The sequence below is a fragment of the Phaseolus vulgaris genome, chromosome 11 (assembly GCF_000499845.2).
Source record: "Phaseolus vulgaris cultivar G19833 chromosome 11, P. vulgaris v2.0, whole genome shotgun sequence".
Lineage (NCBI taxonomy): Eukaryota > Viridiplantae > Streptophyta > Magnoliopsida > Fabales > Fabaceae > Phaseolus > Phaseolus vulgaris.
Genome location: NC_023749.2, coordinates 9,229,704 through 9,245,463, shown reverse-complemented (window position 1 = coordinate 9,245,463; position 15,760 = coordinate 9,229,704). Strand labels below are relative to the sequence as shown.

Here is a 15,760-nt window from a genome sequence, read left to right as displayed (position 1 = left end):
AATAAACTTATTGATAAGAAAAAACATTAATGTATTTGTATATACAAAGTGAGCTTAGATAATATCTTAGATTGATTGTAACAATTGTTGTAGGTGTCGGTCGCTTGGTCGAGCTGCAGAAGGTTCTTTGATGATCAAATAAGTGCTCTGGGTGTTTTTGGATTAGGAAATGAATGTGTGAGAATTTGAGGGAGTGAATGTAAGAGGATGTGAGAGAAAAGTGTGAAGAAAGGGATGGTGTTTGGATTGGATGTGTGAGAAAAATTTATGGGAATTTGTGAGTGATGTGATGGTTATGAGAGATTTTTCATTTTTTTTAAAGATGTAAAATGTTACTTTACAAATTTAACCTTACCTATTAAAAAATTTAATAATGCAATGAGGTTTTTTTTTGTTTAAAACATATTCATAAATTTAAAAATTATAATTAAAAAAAATAAATATGTATTAAATGTAAATAGGTATAATTTAAAAATCATAATTAAAAAAAATTATGTATTCAACAAATCAAATAAAAGCAGGGACTTCACGTAATTTCTTAAAATATTAAACATATATTATAAAATTTGAAAATAAATAAGAAAATACCAGTTATTATATAAATAAATAAAAATATTTGTTGGATATAAGTGGGTGCAAACCTTATCCCCATGAGCCAGTTTTATGGGGTTGAGTTAGGCTTAAAGTCCACTTTATAATATGGTATCAGAGCCAGGTTCGAGCCTATCCTAGCGAGAGAGTTGGCAGTCTCGGCATGAGGGGTGTGTTGGAGATCCCACATCGACTAGAGATTATAGTCTTTCATAATATATAAGTGGGTGCAAACCTCACCTCATTGAGCTGATTTTATGGGGTTGAGTTAGGCATAAAGTCCACTTCGTAATATGGTATCAGAGCCATTTCGAGCCTATCCTAGCGGTCGTTCTGGTTTTATGAGGTTGAGTTAGACTTAAAGTCCACTTCGTAATATGGGGATGAGGTTTGCACCCAGTTATATACAATGAATTGTCCTCATCTCTAGTCGATGTGGGATCTCCAACAATATTATTTTTTAATATTAAAAACTTGTAATAATGAAAAATAAAAAATATTACAACAAAAAATATAAGGTAATTAACAATGGGAAAAAGTTTCATAAAAAATTATAATTAAATAATTTATAACTCATAAACATAATAATTATACACAAAAATATATTAATATAAATACAAAAAATTAAATAAAAATAGAAATTCAAGTAATTTCTTAAAATATTAAACATATATTATTAAATTAGAAAATAAATCACATCTTATAAATAAATAAAAATATTATTTTGAATATTGAAAAACTTTGCAATAATGAAAAATAACAAATATTATAACAGTAGAATAAATGAGGGCAAATTTGGAAATGATACATGCTGACGTGACTTTCCCTCTATATCTCTTCATCTTGAGAAGAGAAGATATTTACTGTTCACAGGATATCCTCTTCTTCTCTTCCCCACAAAACCCTGGATCCAAATAGCTGATATCCCCTCACTTCTTTGCCTGTGAAGAGTACATCCACTAAAACAAATATACCCTTATGTGTTAAGAGAGTGTAGAGTGTATTGTAAAACTGATAAAAACATACCTTATTCCATTTCAGAAGACTTATTTATAACATTAGTAATAGGCCATCTAGCATATATTTTCACTAAATCAGTGTTAGTTGATTTTTTAGGAGATAACCCTGATTTATAGAGAGGTATGTTTGGAGCATATCTTCAATAAATCAATATTAGTTGACTTCTCGAGAGATAACCCTAATTTATATAAATATAAGTATGAAACATATCTTCAATAAATTAGTGTTAGTTGATTTATCGAGTTGTCATATGATTAATGGGGTGTGACCCTGATTTGTAAGATGTTTTCTTAACCAATATTTATTATAATTGTGTTTTTAATGTAGTTAACAGTTACTAAAGTGACGTGACTCACCTGTCCGGACCGGAACAATTAATAATTAAAAGTTAGTTTATAGTGTAATTTTATAAATTTATATTTTTTTATTTACACATATAAAATTAAAGTTATTTTAAAAAAATAGTCATATTATTTTTGAAAGAAATAGTTAACATATGATTAATAAGGCGGTTAGTTTTACGTTGACGAAAGCAGTAGGAAAAGAAGTTATTGAAATCCGAGAATGGATATTTATTTCTACGTACCAATAATGACGATATATTAATCTCTTTTTGTTTTTCCTCGTTTGTTAACCAATTAATTATTTTCTCACCTGCATCTCTCTTGCCTTGTCCTTTTCTGTGTTCCTACGTAGCTGGGTAGGAGTTGGTACCACCTTTTATTGCACCACCACTTTTCAAACTCGTGTGAACCAAATTATAGTCCTAAACACATGTAAAAATCATACAATATCTGTTTTTTAAGTTTTCTGAAATAAATAATCTCCTTTTTATTAAGACAGAAAAAAATTTATTTGAAAACTGAAAATGTTAGTTAATTTAAATTTTAAAAGTAAGATAAATAATATGTTGAATATAACATCATCTTATGAATGAATTAATTTTATAAAATTAAATAAATGATTCTGTTCTAATAAGAATTTGTTAGATATTATTTGCAAAAATAACAAAGATTATTAATTTCATACAATTTACTAAAACTATTTTATCTCTTAGGCACATCCAACATTTATTAATAATTTTTTTTTTGCATAGTTAGATTTATATTTAATATTACATGTTTGACAACAGAAAACAGATTAGTTTCTCTTTAAATTAAAATTAATTCATTAGATAATTTTTTTAGTTTATGCATAAGTTTATTTTAATTTCTAAAAAAATTATTTCATTTTTCTTATTTATTTTTATCTTAGAAACTGTTATATTGGGACCCGAAAAATATCCCATTAATTCAATTACTAATAGTAGAAGAAATCTTATTTTGTTGTTAGTTGTAGATATTAAGGAAGAAACCCCTCTTCTAATTGTGTGTGATAACGTGTGTAAAATGTTATTTTTTTATGAATAATAAAATAAATTTGAGATTTCAAGAATGTTTCAATTTTTATAAAATATTTATTTTAAAAATAATGTTCTCATGGATAAGAATAACAATAATGATAAAAGAAATTTAGATAAAAACAATAGCTATAAATATTAAAAAGTGTTGTGTTTTTGTCTTTGTAAAAAGGAGCTAGTCATCTTTTCCCTATGGTGGAAGGAACATGTTTATGATTCTTGGATGTTTGTTGAAGTGATTAATGACAATATAACATGCTTTGTTGTACAATGATGGCTTGGAAATCATGAATCATTGTTTTATTATCTTTCCTATTTTATAATGTTTGTTGGATATTATAGAATATGCTGAAAATAAGGGATTGTGATTTATCGAAAATAGATGATTCAAGGAAAATTTATACGCAGAATCATTACCTGTAATAGGACCATATTCCCTTACATGCATATGTCATCATTGTGTGGCATTAATTTTTACTATTTATATTTGGTATGCTTTTTATTGAAGCACACATGAATATTATGAAACATTATTGTTTTACAAATTTTTTTAATAGTTTTTTTTTTTGTGTCTGTACATTATAGCATATTAAATCGTATTTTCACGGACTAATTTAACTTAAAGTTTTAAGAGTATCTCCTATGTGGGTAGTTCTTATTTCCAACGTTTAAGCAAAATACTTTTTTTTTTCTTTAAATATGACTCGTTATATTACATTATTTAAATAGATCATATAATTTTTTTTCAAGTTTTGCTCTAATTAATAGTTTTTAATCACATAAATAAGCTTTAGTATATAGCTTCTTATGAAACATAGTTTTTTTGTGTGTCAAGCAATATGTATTAGAGATATTTTAATACTTAAAAAAAAATTAACCAAATAAGCTCTTATTAAAAAATGATTATTTTTACTTAAAACAAATAAAGGTTTGTTAGAGTTTAGTTCTAAAGGCATGAAAATGAAAGGGTCGGAGAATATTATACTTTTGCATTGAAAATAAGCGGATAAATGAAAGATTACGAAAAAAAATATTAAGATAAAAATGAAAAACAGAATACGTTACCTTATACGGTGTCGTGGGTAGTTGTTAGGTGGTGGTTCAAAATTATATAAAAGAATACAAAAAAACTACAAAGAATTTGTCCACATAACAAGTTCTTTTCAAGAAAACAGTAATGGGAGTTTGAACACTTAACCGTCCACCCAAACGATATTAATAACTCATAAGAAACACGAAATATGATGTTTTTTAGAAGAAAGTTTAGAACATGGAAAGTGAGAAAGAAGTACTATGTAAGGATTTATACTAATTAAAACTACATACTATCAAATTCAACCTTTACATGAAACGCGTGTGTAAGGTCGACGAGATGAGTCAAAGCAGTACTGGTAAAAGCTTTTAAGAAGGTGCTATAATGGTGTAAAAGTTGCAAAATCTTGCTACATTATTTGGTATTTATTGACTTTCCTGGTCCATACAATGTATACAGAAAAAAAAATACTAAACCACTATTTACTGCATAATACCTAAGTTCCAAGATATTAAACTATGACCAACAGCTTGCGTACACTCCATCTCATAAATGCTACATGCCGAATTCTGTGCTTATATATGAAGCGTGCAAATGGCCATAACATATCGACCACCCCCTTCTGTCTGCAACTGCATCATTTGAAACTCCTAGTTTCAGCTCTCTTTCACTAACATTCATAGTATTGTCATACACCCTTTCTGCAATGGAGTTGGGGAGCGTACTGCACTTTCTTCAGGACAAGACCATTTTGATCACTGGAGCCACTGGCTTTCTTGCCAAAGGTATGTTATACTGCTAACTCCCTTTCTATGTTTTTGCAATCTTCTTTTTCATTTTTTTGTTCAAAGGGCACACAACAATTATATGTTACATGCAGTTTTCATGATATACTATATACTGTCATGATGTTGTACTTGGGTCAATGTGTGTTGCAGTTTTATTGGAGAAGATACTGAGGGTCCAACCAAATGTTAAGAAGCTCTACCTTCTCTTAAGAGCTGCAGACGCCAAATCTGCTACTCATCGCTTGCACAATGAGGTAACTGAACAAGATCAGTTTCTGCTCTGTGCAGAAATTACTTAAGGCCTATTCAGCTGGCCCTTTCCCTCTGTTTGAAAATTCATGGCATTCTTTTTAACCTTTTTCTCATAGTTATAAGCATCAACAGTTATTTATGATTATTATAAGCCACTAATTAAGGCTTCAAGTAGATACACAAGTGTTGCTATGTGTTGAATAACCATTTTCAACAACTAAATGTAACTTTTGAAGAAGTGCATTATTTAAACATACTTCTAGAAAGGGTTGTCTCACACAGTAGCAACCTTTCTCTCACCTGTCATAATATAATTAAGAGCTCGTGGCTAATAACTCCTAATTTTGTTGTTTTGGTGTAGATCATAGCGAAGGATCTGTTTAGGGTATTAAAGGAAAAAATGGGTGCAAATTTTAACTCTCTTATCTTGGAAAAGTTGACTCTGGTGCCTGGGGACATTTCTCGTGAAGATTTAGGATTGGAGGATACCATTCTAAGGGAAGAAATTTATGATCAAACAGACGTCATCATTAATTTAGCTGCAACAACAAACTTTGACGAAAGGTTGTATATAGTAAAAGTTCATAGTCTTTAGGTCTATTTAATGTTTTATTGTCTCGACTTGATCATTAATTATTTTCTTTCATTTCACATATACTTGCAGGTATGATATATCTTTGGGTCTAAATACCTTTGGTGTTAAGTATGTCATCAACTTCGCCAAAAAGTGTACTAAACTTGAGGTTCTTGTGCATGTATCAACAGGTTCGTATCAATTGATGAGCATAAATATTAGAAGTTAGGAGAAGTACTTAAGGTCACGTGCATAGATTATAATAATTATTGTTGCATCTTAATTGATTTCAGCCTATGTAAGTGGTGAGGGAGGAGAGGAAGGACTGATATTAGAGAAACCGTATCATTTGGGTGATTCTCTGAATGGAGTTTCTGGATTAGACATTAATGCAGAAGACAAGTTGGTTCGTGAAAAACTGACCGAGTTACAACAACTGGGGGCCACAGAAAAGGAAATTAAAGAGGTTATGAAGGACTTGGGTCTTAGCAGGTTTGTCAAAATCATTCTAAACCAATTTGTAGTTATTCCAATATTTAGTTCCTTAAATGTTTTTTAATGCTTCGAGTGATTGATGTTGAAGTTTAGTATATATTTGGTCAACCATGAAATTTCTGTAGGAGTTCCTCGTATGTGATCACAAGGAAAAATAAGAGTTTCTGTAATATGGAATACCAGACATTGTAGGACTCTTTATAAAGAGTTGATTCAGTTCTCATTACAAAGAGTGTGGAATAATTTAATGAAGAATATATTCAATTCTTAAGGTCATATAGATAAATAAATATATAAGTACATATAAGTGAAACTATCAAACCTGCCACTACTTACAAAGAACACATTTATATATATACAAGATTAGGTTATGTAGGGTCCCAATGCTGTATATATATATCTCAATTCACCAATCCTACACATGAATTATGTCGGCAATGACTAGTTTACACATATATAGTAGGAACACACACAAATGAAGGAATGATGTGATGAGAGTTTGTTTTTGTTTGTTTCATGTCTATGTGAACCACCAATAATAGGAATTAAGAAATGTTAAATTCACTATAGATTCTACTAGGTGTTTTCAAGAGAAACAAGTGTATAGAGTTTATGTCATAGACATAATAAATGTTGTGTTTTAGTAAGAAGATATTTTCATTTTCTTAAATAGCGTCTAAGCATTATTTGCACCATTCATTCGTGGGTGGTTGATTGAAAAAGAGTATGAAAGTAAAATAGCTATTATGCAGTAATATTGTTCTTATAATATTGATTTGAGTGTATGAAAGAGTGTGGAAGTACGTGTAATGAATTAATGTGGGGTTGTTTGGCTTGGTCCATTAAAACCCCGAATTGATTTCTTACCAAACCGTACTAACTCAGCTTTTCCCCATTGAAGAAGAAAGATGGGTGAACTTATGGGTAGCTATATCTTCTTACATAGGAGATGGAGAGTGATGTTAATTACAAATGCTGGTTCAAATAAATAATGAAGGAGATACAGAAACATAAATTGACCTACTAAACCCCACCACCCTCTCTTTCATTTATGGTTCCTTCATTAATAACCTTTACACTCCAACATGTGCTCAAGGGTCATCTCCAAAATTTATCTTTTGATGTTACCAATCAGTTGGAAAATTAATGACTTCTCACATGGTTCATTTCCTCACTCGTACGGATATAAATATTGCTTTTCAACATCATCTTGGTTGAAAAAAAATTCAAGATTTCACTTCTTTACTTTTGTTAAAATAATAAAACACATGTATTTCTATTATAATTTTATGAAAATAAAAAATATTATCCATGTATATTGTACTAGTTGGAAGTCGTGACATATTATCATTCTTTTCCTTTTTCTTTGCTTTAAAATACATGTATTGGAAAGTGAGTTTTTATCTTTGATATGTATTATTTTATGCTATTATTCTTTATTATTGATTAAAAATCTTTTGATACGTATTAATATAAATAAACCTAAATTTTTTCACCTTAATTAGGTTTTGTTAATTATTTTTTCAAATAAGTTGTGTTAACTATATTTTTTATGAGAAAAAATATATATTAAACGAAGGATTATTGGATTGTACAACTCTTGTCCACATGTATGTCCAAAGAATATAGCTAAAAAAATATCCTTCTCTTAAAGCATCGACCTATTTCAACATAAACCTGCCTTACACATTAAACTAAACTACATAACCGGTGGCACGAGTGTCTTATGAAAGAGTTTATTTTTTTATCAGAAAAAATAAATAAGTATGAAGTATTTGAAGAATAATAATACTCTCAATGAAGTGGAAGTACATTTACACCAGACATATTTTCAAAGAAAACATACATATATATATATATATATACTTATGCAATCAACAGCACATCATCATCACATGAATAGATGGATGGTAAGGTTTTTTCTAGCAAAACTACTAGATTTTCTCTTCAGCTTAGTTCCGACCACCGCTGCATATATGTATAGATTGTAGCAGTATATGCATAAGAAATTTGTAAATATGATATATATGCTGGTATAATGCAAAGCGAAGAGAGATACATAAAGAGAAATCATGGAAGTGTTGTAAGTGTCCAAATACAAGGAAAATGAGATATGAACACTTTTTTCATACTAGGACCCAGAGAGAGAAACATATATTTGATACAAAACATAAGTACAAAAGATAAATTTAATGACCCAATTATATAGAGAAGAATATATATAATACCTTCATGATAATTTGTGACCAATCCATAACAGATATAGACAGTTATTTTGGGGTTCGTTGAGAATCAAAATAAGTAGTTTAGTCTGAGTAGCTGTTCTGAAAACCAAATTGTTGTGTATAACTTATCAGGGCAAAGTTGTATGGATGGCCAAACACATATGTATTCACCAAGGCCATGGGAGAGATGCTTGTGGAGCAACTAAAGGGAAACTTATCTGTTGTCATCATTCGTCCTACTATTGTTACCAGCACATTCAAAGAACCTTTCCCTGGTTGGGCTGAAGGTGTAAGGTAAATCTTTGTTTTAATTTCTCACTCAACATATGCAAAGTATTTACATAGTCACACTTTATGTAAGTTTTGAAAAGAAATTAAAATAATGACACCTTTTATGCTATAGTCCAATTCAAATGACAAATTTCTTGTATTTTTTTGTTTTGGTGGTTCTTGTAACAGAACCATTGACAGTTTAGCTGTAGCTTATGGGAAAGGAAAATTAACATGCTTCCTTGGAGATCTCAAAGCAATTGTTGATGCGGTGAGGTTCTGCATGAAGCCCTTTGTTGTGATTTTAATTTATTATTTTTCTCCATATTCTGAACATCATTCAATAAGCAGATACCAGCTGACATGGTGGTGAATGCAATACTTGTGGCTATGGCGGCTCATGCAAATCGTCCTACCGATGATGTTATATATCATGTTGGTTCCTCTGTTAGAAAACCACTGAGATACAACAATCTTCAAGATTATGGCTTCAGATATTTCACAGCAAAACCATGGATAAACAAGGATGGAAGTCCAGTTAAGGTTGACAAAGTTACAGTATTGAACAACATGGACAGCTTCAGAAGATATATGTTTCGCTACCTGCTTGTGCTGAAGGTAAATGTTATAGACTTATAGTAGAGATCATCATAAATATTTCATCATCACTCAAACTTCATTGCAAGTTTTTACAATGAAAGGAGCTTACATTTTTTGCATCTATAGGGACTTGAGATAGCCAATACTGCATTTTGCCAGTATTTCCAAGGAACATATCTTAATCTCAATAGGAAGGTTCAGATCGTGATGCGGTTGGTGGACCTTTACAAGCCCTACTTGTTCTTCAGAGCTGCGTAAGTGTTGATTACTAGAATCAATCTCCATGGTTACATAGATATGATTCATATGATTATGATTTTGTTACTGCTACACGTTTATTCTAAAAATAGATAGTGTATAATACTAATCTCATCAAATTCAAGTGAGTTTGAGTTAAGAAGGTTTCCACTATGCATGCCCTCGTGTCTTATTTTGTCATTTTTTAAAGGCTTGAATGCTTCATATATATATATATATTGATAGATAGATAGATAGATTCATAAAGTATATAATTATTAGATATGCATAGCTATAGTTAAAGTAAATTTATGGTTTCTTTATTATGTACTAACTATGAATGTTGTGTAAGGTATGAACTTAAACAAAATGAATGCTATGACACAGGTTTGATGATATGAACACAGAGAAATTGCGAATGGCAGCAAGACAAGGAGGGGTGGAGACAGATTTGTTTTACTTTGATCCACAACACATAGAATGGGATGATTACTTTTTGAACATCCACCTTCCTGGTGTGGTTAAGTACATTTTCAAGTGATGAGATTATAATTTAAGTGATATATTATATTGTTTCAGTGAATTTGTACTAGATGATGAGTCACATCACGATTCTTAGGTTCTTGAGGGCAGCATAAATGGTGTTAGAGTTGGCAAATATGTTTCAAAAACTTTGATAAAGTGTATCCAATATCTCATATCATATATATTTTAATTTACTTGTCTCTTACAACAAGTATAACAGTGCACATGTCTTATGGATAAATCAGTTTTTCACCTTTCCCAGTTTTCTTTCTTCCTGAGAATTTTAAGGGAAGGCTATAGTAAACGTTCCTTTAAACAATCAGAATTTTATGGTAGTGTGGAAATAAAAAATTGTAGAAAATATAAAAATTATGATTAGTTCCAAGACTCAAATTCAATGAGTGTCTAATTAATAAGAATTTTATGGTAGTGTAGAAATAAAAAGTTCTCAAAAATATTAAAAGTATGATGAGTTCCAAAGACTCAAATTCAATGAGTGTCTAATTAATAAGCAAATGGTTTTTCTTTGTATTATCTCTCTTCACACTTCTTATTTTTCTTTAAAAACATATTCATTCGATAAATAAAAACTAATATTAGAGGTAAAAAATAATTAATTATTATAATAAATAAATTAGATATTATTTTATAAATTAATAATAAAAATATCACTAATTTTTTAATTTATAAAATAATATCTAATTTAATCAATATAATAATTTATTATTTTTTGTGTCTAAAATTATTTTTTATTTTTAAATATTTTATTGCAGTGGTTTGTTCCCTCTCTCTATTTCTACTTTGCAATTTGTTTCTATTTACTTCCCCTCTCATTTAAGTACGTGTATTTAGAGAAATATAGGGGTGAGAAAGCAATTTATTTATTGGTCCTTTATATCTGGCTATAATTAAATCCATCCATTACAAAATATAAAAATAACCATATATTAAATTAGTTATTTAATATTATTAATAGTTAATACTTTTCAACAATGGGTAATCTTATCCATGCATAATAAATCAACATTAATCAAACCAATTTTTCATTATTATATCTTAAATTTATCTTTTTGATATATTTTTTAAAACTATACCTTTAATGCTTTTTCTGGGTTCTGGGTGAGCGTGAGAGTAAAGTGAGTGTCAAATTTTTTCAGCTCCATACCAATTTGAATTTGCATTCTATCATTTTTTAAAAAAATTAAAATTATTCTCAACACTGGATTTAAAAAGTCGGAATTTAGAAAATATATTTAAAAAATTAAAATCTCTAAAAAACTAAATTTAGAATGCAAAAAATATGTTTTAGGAAAAAAAACTCCGTAACGCAAAATCTAAAAATACATTTAAAAAAGAATTTTCAAAAATGTATTCTAAATAAAAAGTTGCAGAAATATTTTTTTATCCACACTCACTTTTTATTTATATTTTTATCATTTTACTAATAAATCGGATGGATACTGAATTTGATATGACACAGAAAGAATATGACATTTTTGGATTTGAGTGTCTGAATGGAGGTGTGAGAGAGAGGGAGCAGAGAAGTGCAGTCAGAGGGTGTGAGTCAGAAAAAGTGGGGTGTCATGAGAGAGTAGCCAAGGGGGTAAAAAAGTGAGAAAGAGGGTATGAAGAGTAAAGAAATCAAGGTGGGCTATGGAGTACCTGACATGAGAGGGGGAGTGAACATTAGAACGTGAAAATAGACTAGGCAATTGCTTCCTGCACCCGATCAATTGTGATTGGCACCCGACACATTTTTGAAAATCCTAAAATGCCCTTATCTTCTTCATTTATGAAAACATTGAATGGTGAGGAAGAAGAAGTTCATGAATGTGTGAAGCTTTGGTTTGAGCTGCAAAAGAGAAGGTTGTGCTTCGTTCATTGTTGCTAAGTTGAGTGTAAGCTTCGTTTGCCAAGTTAATGAGGTAAGTAATCCATTTTCGTTCGATTTTGGTTTTTTTCTCGAGCTCAGCTGGTCCTGGATATCGGAATCCGGAATTATTTGTTTTCTGCCTATGGATATTAATATCCGGAAGTCAAAATTTTCAATATGGATATTAATATCCGGAACTAGTATTTGCCTCCGGACGCTGATATCCGTAGTTCATATTTGGCTTATGGATGAAAATATCCGGAACTAGTATTTGCCTTACGGATGAAAATATCCGTAGTTCATAATATTGCCTTACGGATATATATATCCGGAAGTTAACTGTTGATATTTTTTTGGTTATAATTTTTCCGGAAGTGAAGTGTTCATTTTTTTCAGCAACCGAATGGATACAACAGAGTCATACATGGGAGTTTTAGGGGAGATTGATGTGTGGGATGGATTAGATGATGTTGATCTGGAGCAGTCAACAAGTATAACGCATTAGATAATGAACACATGGCACATGAATGTAGTGAGGCATTTTCTACAAATGAGGTATGGTCAATGTTGGGTTGTGAATGTTTTTTTTATGAATTATTTTTAAATTTGGCATGATGATCAAGATGTTCTTTTAAATTTTTAAGAATGTTATTGTAGGTATTTCGTGATCGAGATGAGCTGTTAGATTGGGCGAGAAGTGTTGGCTACAAGGGTTTGTCATTGTTATATTAAGGTCAGATACATGGACGGGCCAACGAGGAAGGATGACCTATGTATTGTTAGGTTGTGAGAGAGAAGGTAAATACAGACGGTATAAAAAAGAAGTAGATGTCAGTCAAACTGGAAGTAGGAAGTGTGAGTGTCCTTTCAGATTGCGAGGCAAACCAGTCAAAGGTGATCAAGGGTGGAAGGTTGAATTAATTTGTGGTTCTTACAATCATGACTTGGCAGAGACAATGGTGGGTCATCCCTATGCTGGAAGGTTAAGTATAGAGGAAAAGGTTATGGTTGAGGATATGAGTAAAACTGCGGTGAAGCCAAGAAATATTTTACTAACCATGAAAGAGAGAAATGAGAAGAATGTGACAACGATTAAGCAGGTTTATAATGCATGCAATCACTGTTCACCGAAGATCACAACGAGGTCACAGAACAGAAATGCAACAAGTAATGTTGTTACTAGAGCGAGACAGGTACGTGCATTGGTGTAGGTGTGATGAGGTCTCTAATATTGTGCAAGATATATTTTGGACAAACCCAGACTCAGTAAAATTGGTGAACTCATTTAACATTGTCATATTAATGGATAGTACGTACAAGACGAACAAGTATAGGATGCCGTTACTTGAGGTTGTTGGGATTACGTCTACAGGTTTGACTTTCTCTGTTGCATTTTGTTTACTAGCAGCACAAAAAGGAAAATAATTTTTTTTGGGCCCTTGACAGACTTAAAGGGTTGTTTTTAAGAGTTGATTCATGCCCTAGGGTGGTGGTATGTGATAGAGATGTTGCCTTAATGAATGCAATTAGAATGGTGTTTCCTGAAGCTTATAATTTGCTATGTCGGTTTCACATTGATAAAAATGTGAAAGCAAAATGTAAAATGTTGGTGCATCCAAGAGAGGCATGGGATCAAGTAATGGAAGTGTGGGGATCTGTAGTGGATTGTGATATTGTTGAGGCCTTTGAAGATCGTGTCAATGCTTTTCGAGTTGTCTGTTCTCCATGGCCTATATTTGTTGATTATGTGATGGATACATGGTTGCGTCCACATAAAGAAAAATTTGTCAAGGCATGGATAGATAAGGTGATGCACTTAGGAAACACAACAAGTAACAGAGTTGAGGCGGCACACTGGAGCCTAAAGAGAGTTCTTCAGAATTCGATGGGGGATTTATGTTTCTGATGGGATTCCATCAATAAGATGATTATTTTACAACATAATGCAATCAAAGATTCATTCCAAAAGAGTTTGCATGTGGTTGGACATTGGTTCAAGGTTACAGCTTACAAAAAATTGTTAGGTTTTGTGTCTAAATATGCTTTGAACGTTATTTCAGAAGAACTTGATAGGGTTAAATCAGTGGGGTTTGATAAAAGTAGGTGTGGATGTAGTCTTACATGTACTCATGGTCTTCCTTGTGCGTGTCAATTGGCTTCATTTGGTGTTGGTAGCATACCACTTAAATCAATACATGTGATGTGGACTCGTTTAAGTTTTGAAGACATTGCTACTGAACAATCTTCAACTGAGTTGTCAATTGATAAAGAGTTTGAGGTCATCGCGAAGCGGTTTAAAGAGTTGGATGTTGCAGGTAAGGTTAACATCAAAAGCAAATTGCAGGATATTGCCTTTCCAGAGAAAACATCTATTTACGCACCAGATCATAAGGTGAAAACAAAAGGTGCTGTAAAGATGTCTCGTCCTACCAAATTCATGAGAAAGCGAATCCCTTCTTATTTTGAACATGTGGATTTCTTACACTCACAACATGATAGTTGTGCAAGCAAAAAATCTAATGAAGAAAGCTTACCAGAAATTGTACCAGCAAAATATATTCCTTTCCTTGATCAGTTCCCTGTAGGGTATCATCCATATATTGTTGATGTTGTTGACGTTAAGGCTGATGGCCATTGTGGCTACCGTGCTGTTGCTGCCCAATTGGGAATGGGAGAGGAGTCATGGGCTGTTGTTCGAATGAATTTGTTAAAAGAACTAAGTGAATGGAGACAAGAATATGTTCAACTCTTTGGTGGTGATGATAGATATGAATACTTGAAGAAGTCACTTCTAGTGGAACACATGTCTATGGTACCAACCACTAACACCATTTCATTTTTACATTGCATTTCTTTATTTAACTTTGTTTCTCAATTGTACTTGCAGGCAGTAACAGATAAGTGGATGACAATTCCAAACATGGGATATGTTATTGCAAATCGGTATAATGTCATTCTTGTTTCTTTGTCCATGTTACAATCATTGAGTATTTTTCCTTTAAGAACCCAAGCACCAAGTAACTTCCGTCAACACCGAATCATTGCAATTGGACATGTCCACAGAAATCATTTTGTCCAGGTATAAACTAAACCAATCAAGATTGATGTGGTAAATCAAGATTTGTGTACCTTATATTTATTACCTTTATAGGTCAAGCTCAAAGATGGTTGTCCAATTCCACCTACGGATATATTGTGGGCATCACATCGTTATCTGGCGGCCCAAACTTGGTCAACATACTACACTAGCCGAATACAAGTTTATACCCAACTAATGTCCATTAGACGATATTTGTAATTATAACATTTGTAATAGCATAATTTAGATTTATGGATGTTTAGTACATTTGCAATTGTCCTACACACAATGTTGAATTCACTGAAGTTTGTGAATACGGATATAAAAATCCGGAACTGCTCGTTGCTTACGGATAAAAATATCCGTAAGTCACACTTGTGCCTACGGATAAAAATATCCGGAAGTCGCAGTTATGCATACGGATAAAAATATCCGGAACCCACATTTGTGCATACGGATAAATAAATTCGAAAGTGTGTAAATTGTCTACGGATAAAAATATGCGTAAGCCAGTGATTTGTGTACTAAAATAAAAGTAACGTGAAGCAAGAACCGATAAGGATCATATTGAAACATATAAATAAGTTTCAGATACATTGTCATGGATAAAAATATTACATAAAAAGAAATCGTAATACATTTGACATATTGAGAAATCCTAATCAATCATTCCTACGTGCATGTCTCCTGACATAAACAGCTCTTTCATCAGTCGCTCCTCGTGCTAACATAATGGCTGCTTGTATGCCTTCCCAAACAGGGCTGCCCTCCACGACATCGCCATGATCAAGTAATGGCT

The 15,760-nt window shown here is 31.5% G+C and overlaps 2 protein-coding genes across 2 annotated transcripts; both read left to right on the top strand.

The window, feature by feature from the left end:
- Positions 1-4,441: 4,441 nt before the first annotated feature.
- Positions 4,442-10,220, top strand: LOC137828401 (alcohol-forming fatty acyl-CoA reductase-like). The gene is made up of 10 exons (XM_068634963.1): positions 4,442-4,828; positions 4,982-5,085; positions 5,445-5,647; positions 5,748-5,848; positions 5,951-6,149; positions 8,510-8,671; positions 8,837-8,918; positions 8,999-9,265; positions 9,374-9,501; positions 9,872-10,220. Exons 1-10 carry the CDS (start codon positions 4,750-4,752, stop codon positions 10,023-10,025), a joined length of 1,479 nt encoding a protein of 492 aa, XP_068491064.1. The 5' UTR covers positions 4,442-4,749; the 3' UTR covers positions 10,026-10,220.
- Positions 10,221-11,462: 1,242 nt separating this feature from the next.
- Positions 11,463-15,180, top strand: LOC137833741 (uncharacterized). The gene is made up of 8 exons (XM_068641949.1): positions 11,463-11,568; positions 12,367-12,437; positions 12,540-12,594; positions 12,834-13,075; positions 13,288-13,689; positions 13,882-14,694; positions 14,770-14,961; positions 15,034-15,180. The coding sequence occupies exons 1-8, from the start codon at positions 11,463-11,465 to the stop codon at positions 15,178-15,180; spliced, it is 2,028 nt and encodes a 675-aa protein (XP_068498050.1).
- Positions 15,181-15,760: the final 580 nt, after the last annotated feature.

What these genes read in the sequence shown, in the direction of transcription:
- LOC137828401 (XM_068634963.1), top strand. Translation starts at nt 4,750, where the DNA reads ATGGAGTTGGGGAGCGTACTGCACTTTCTTCAGGACAAGACCATTTTG. An exon ending in ACAACAAACTTTGACGAAAG is followed by an intron (nt 5,648 to 5,747) that starts GTTGTATATAGT and finishes ATATACTTGCAG; the next exon opens with GTATGATATATCTTTGGGTC. An exon ending in TACTTGTTCTTCAGAGCTGC is followed by an intron (nt 9,502 to 9,871) that starts GTAAGTGTTGAT and finishes GCTATGACACAG; the next exon opens with GTTTGATGATATGAACACAG.
- LOC137833741 (XM_068641949.1), top strand. Translation starts at nt 11,463, where the DNA reads ATGGATACTGAATTTGATATGACACAGAAAGAATATGACATTTTTGGA. An exon ending in GAGAAGTGCAGTCAGAGGGT is followed by an intron (nt 11,569 to 12,366) that starts GTGAGTCAGAAA and finishes GATCTGGAGCAG; the next exon opens with TCAACAAGTATAACGCATTA. An exon ending in TAGTGGAACACATGTCTATG is followed by an intron (nt 14,695 to 14,769) that starts GTACCAACCACT and finishes TTGTACTTGCAG; the next exon opens with GCAGTAACAGATAAGTGGAT.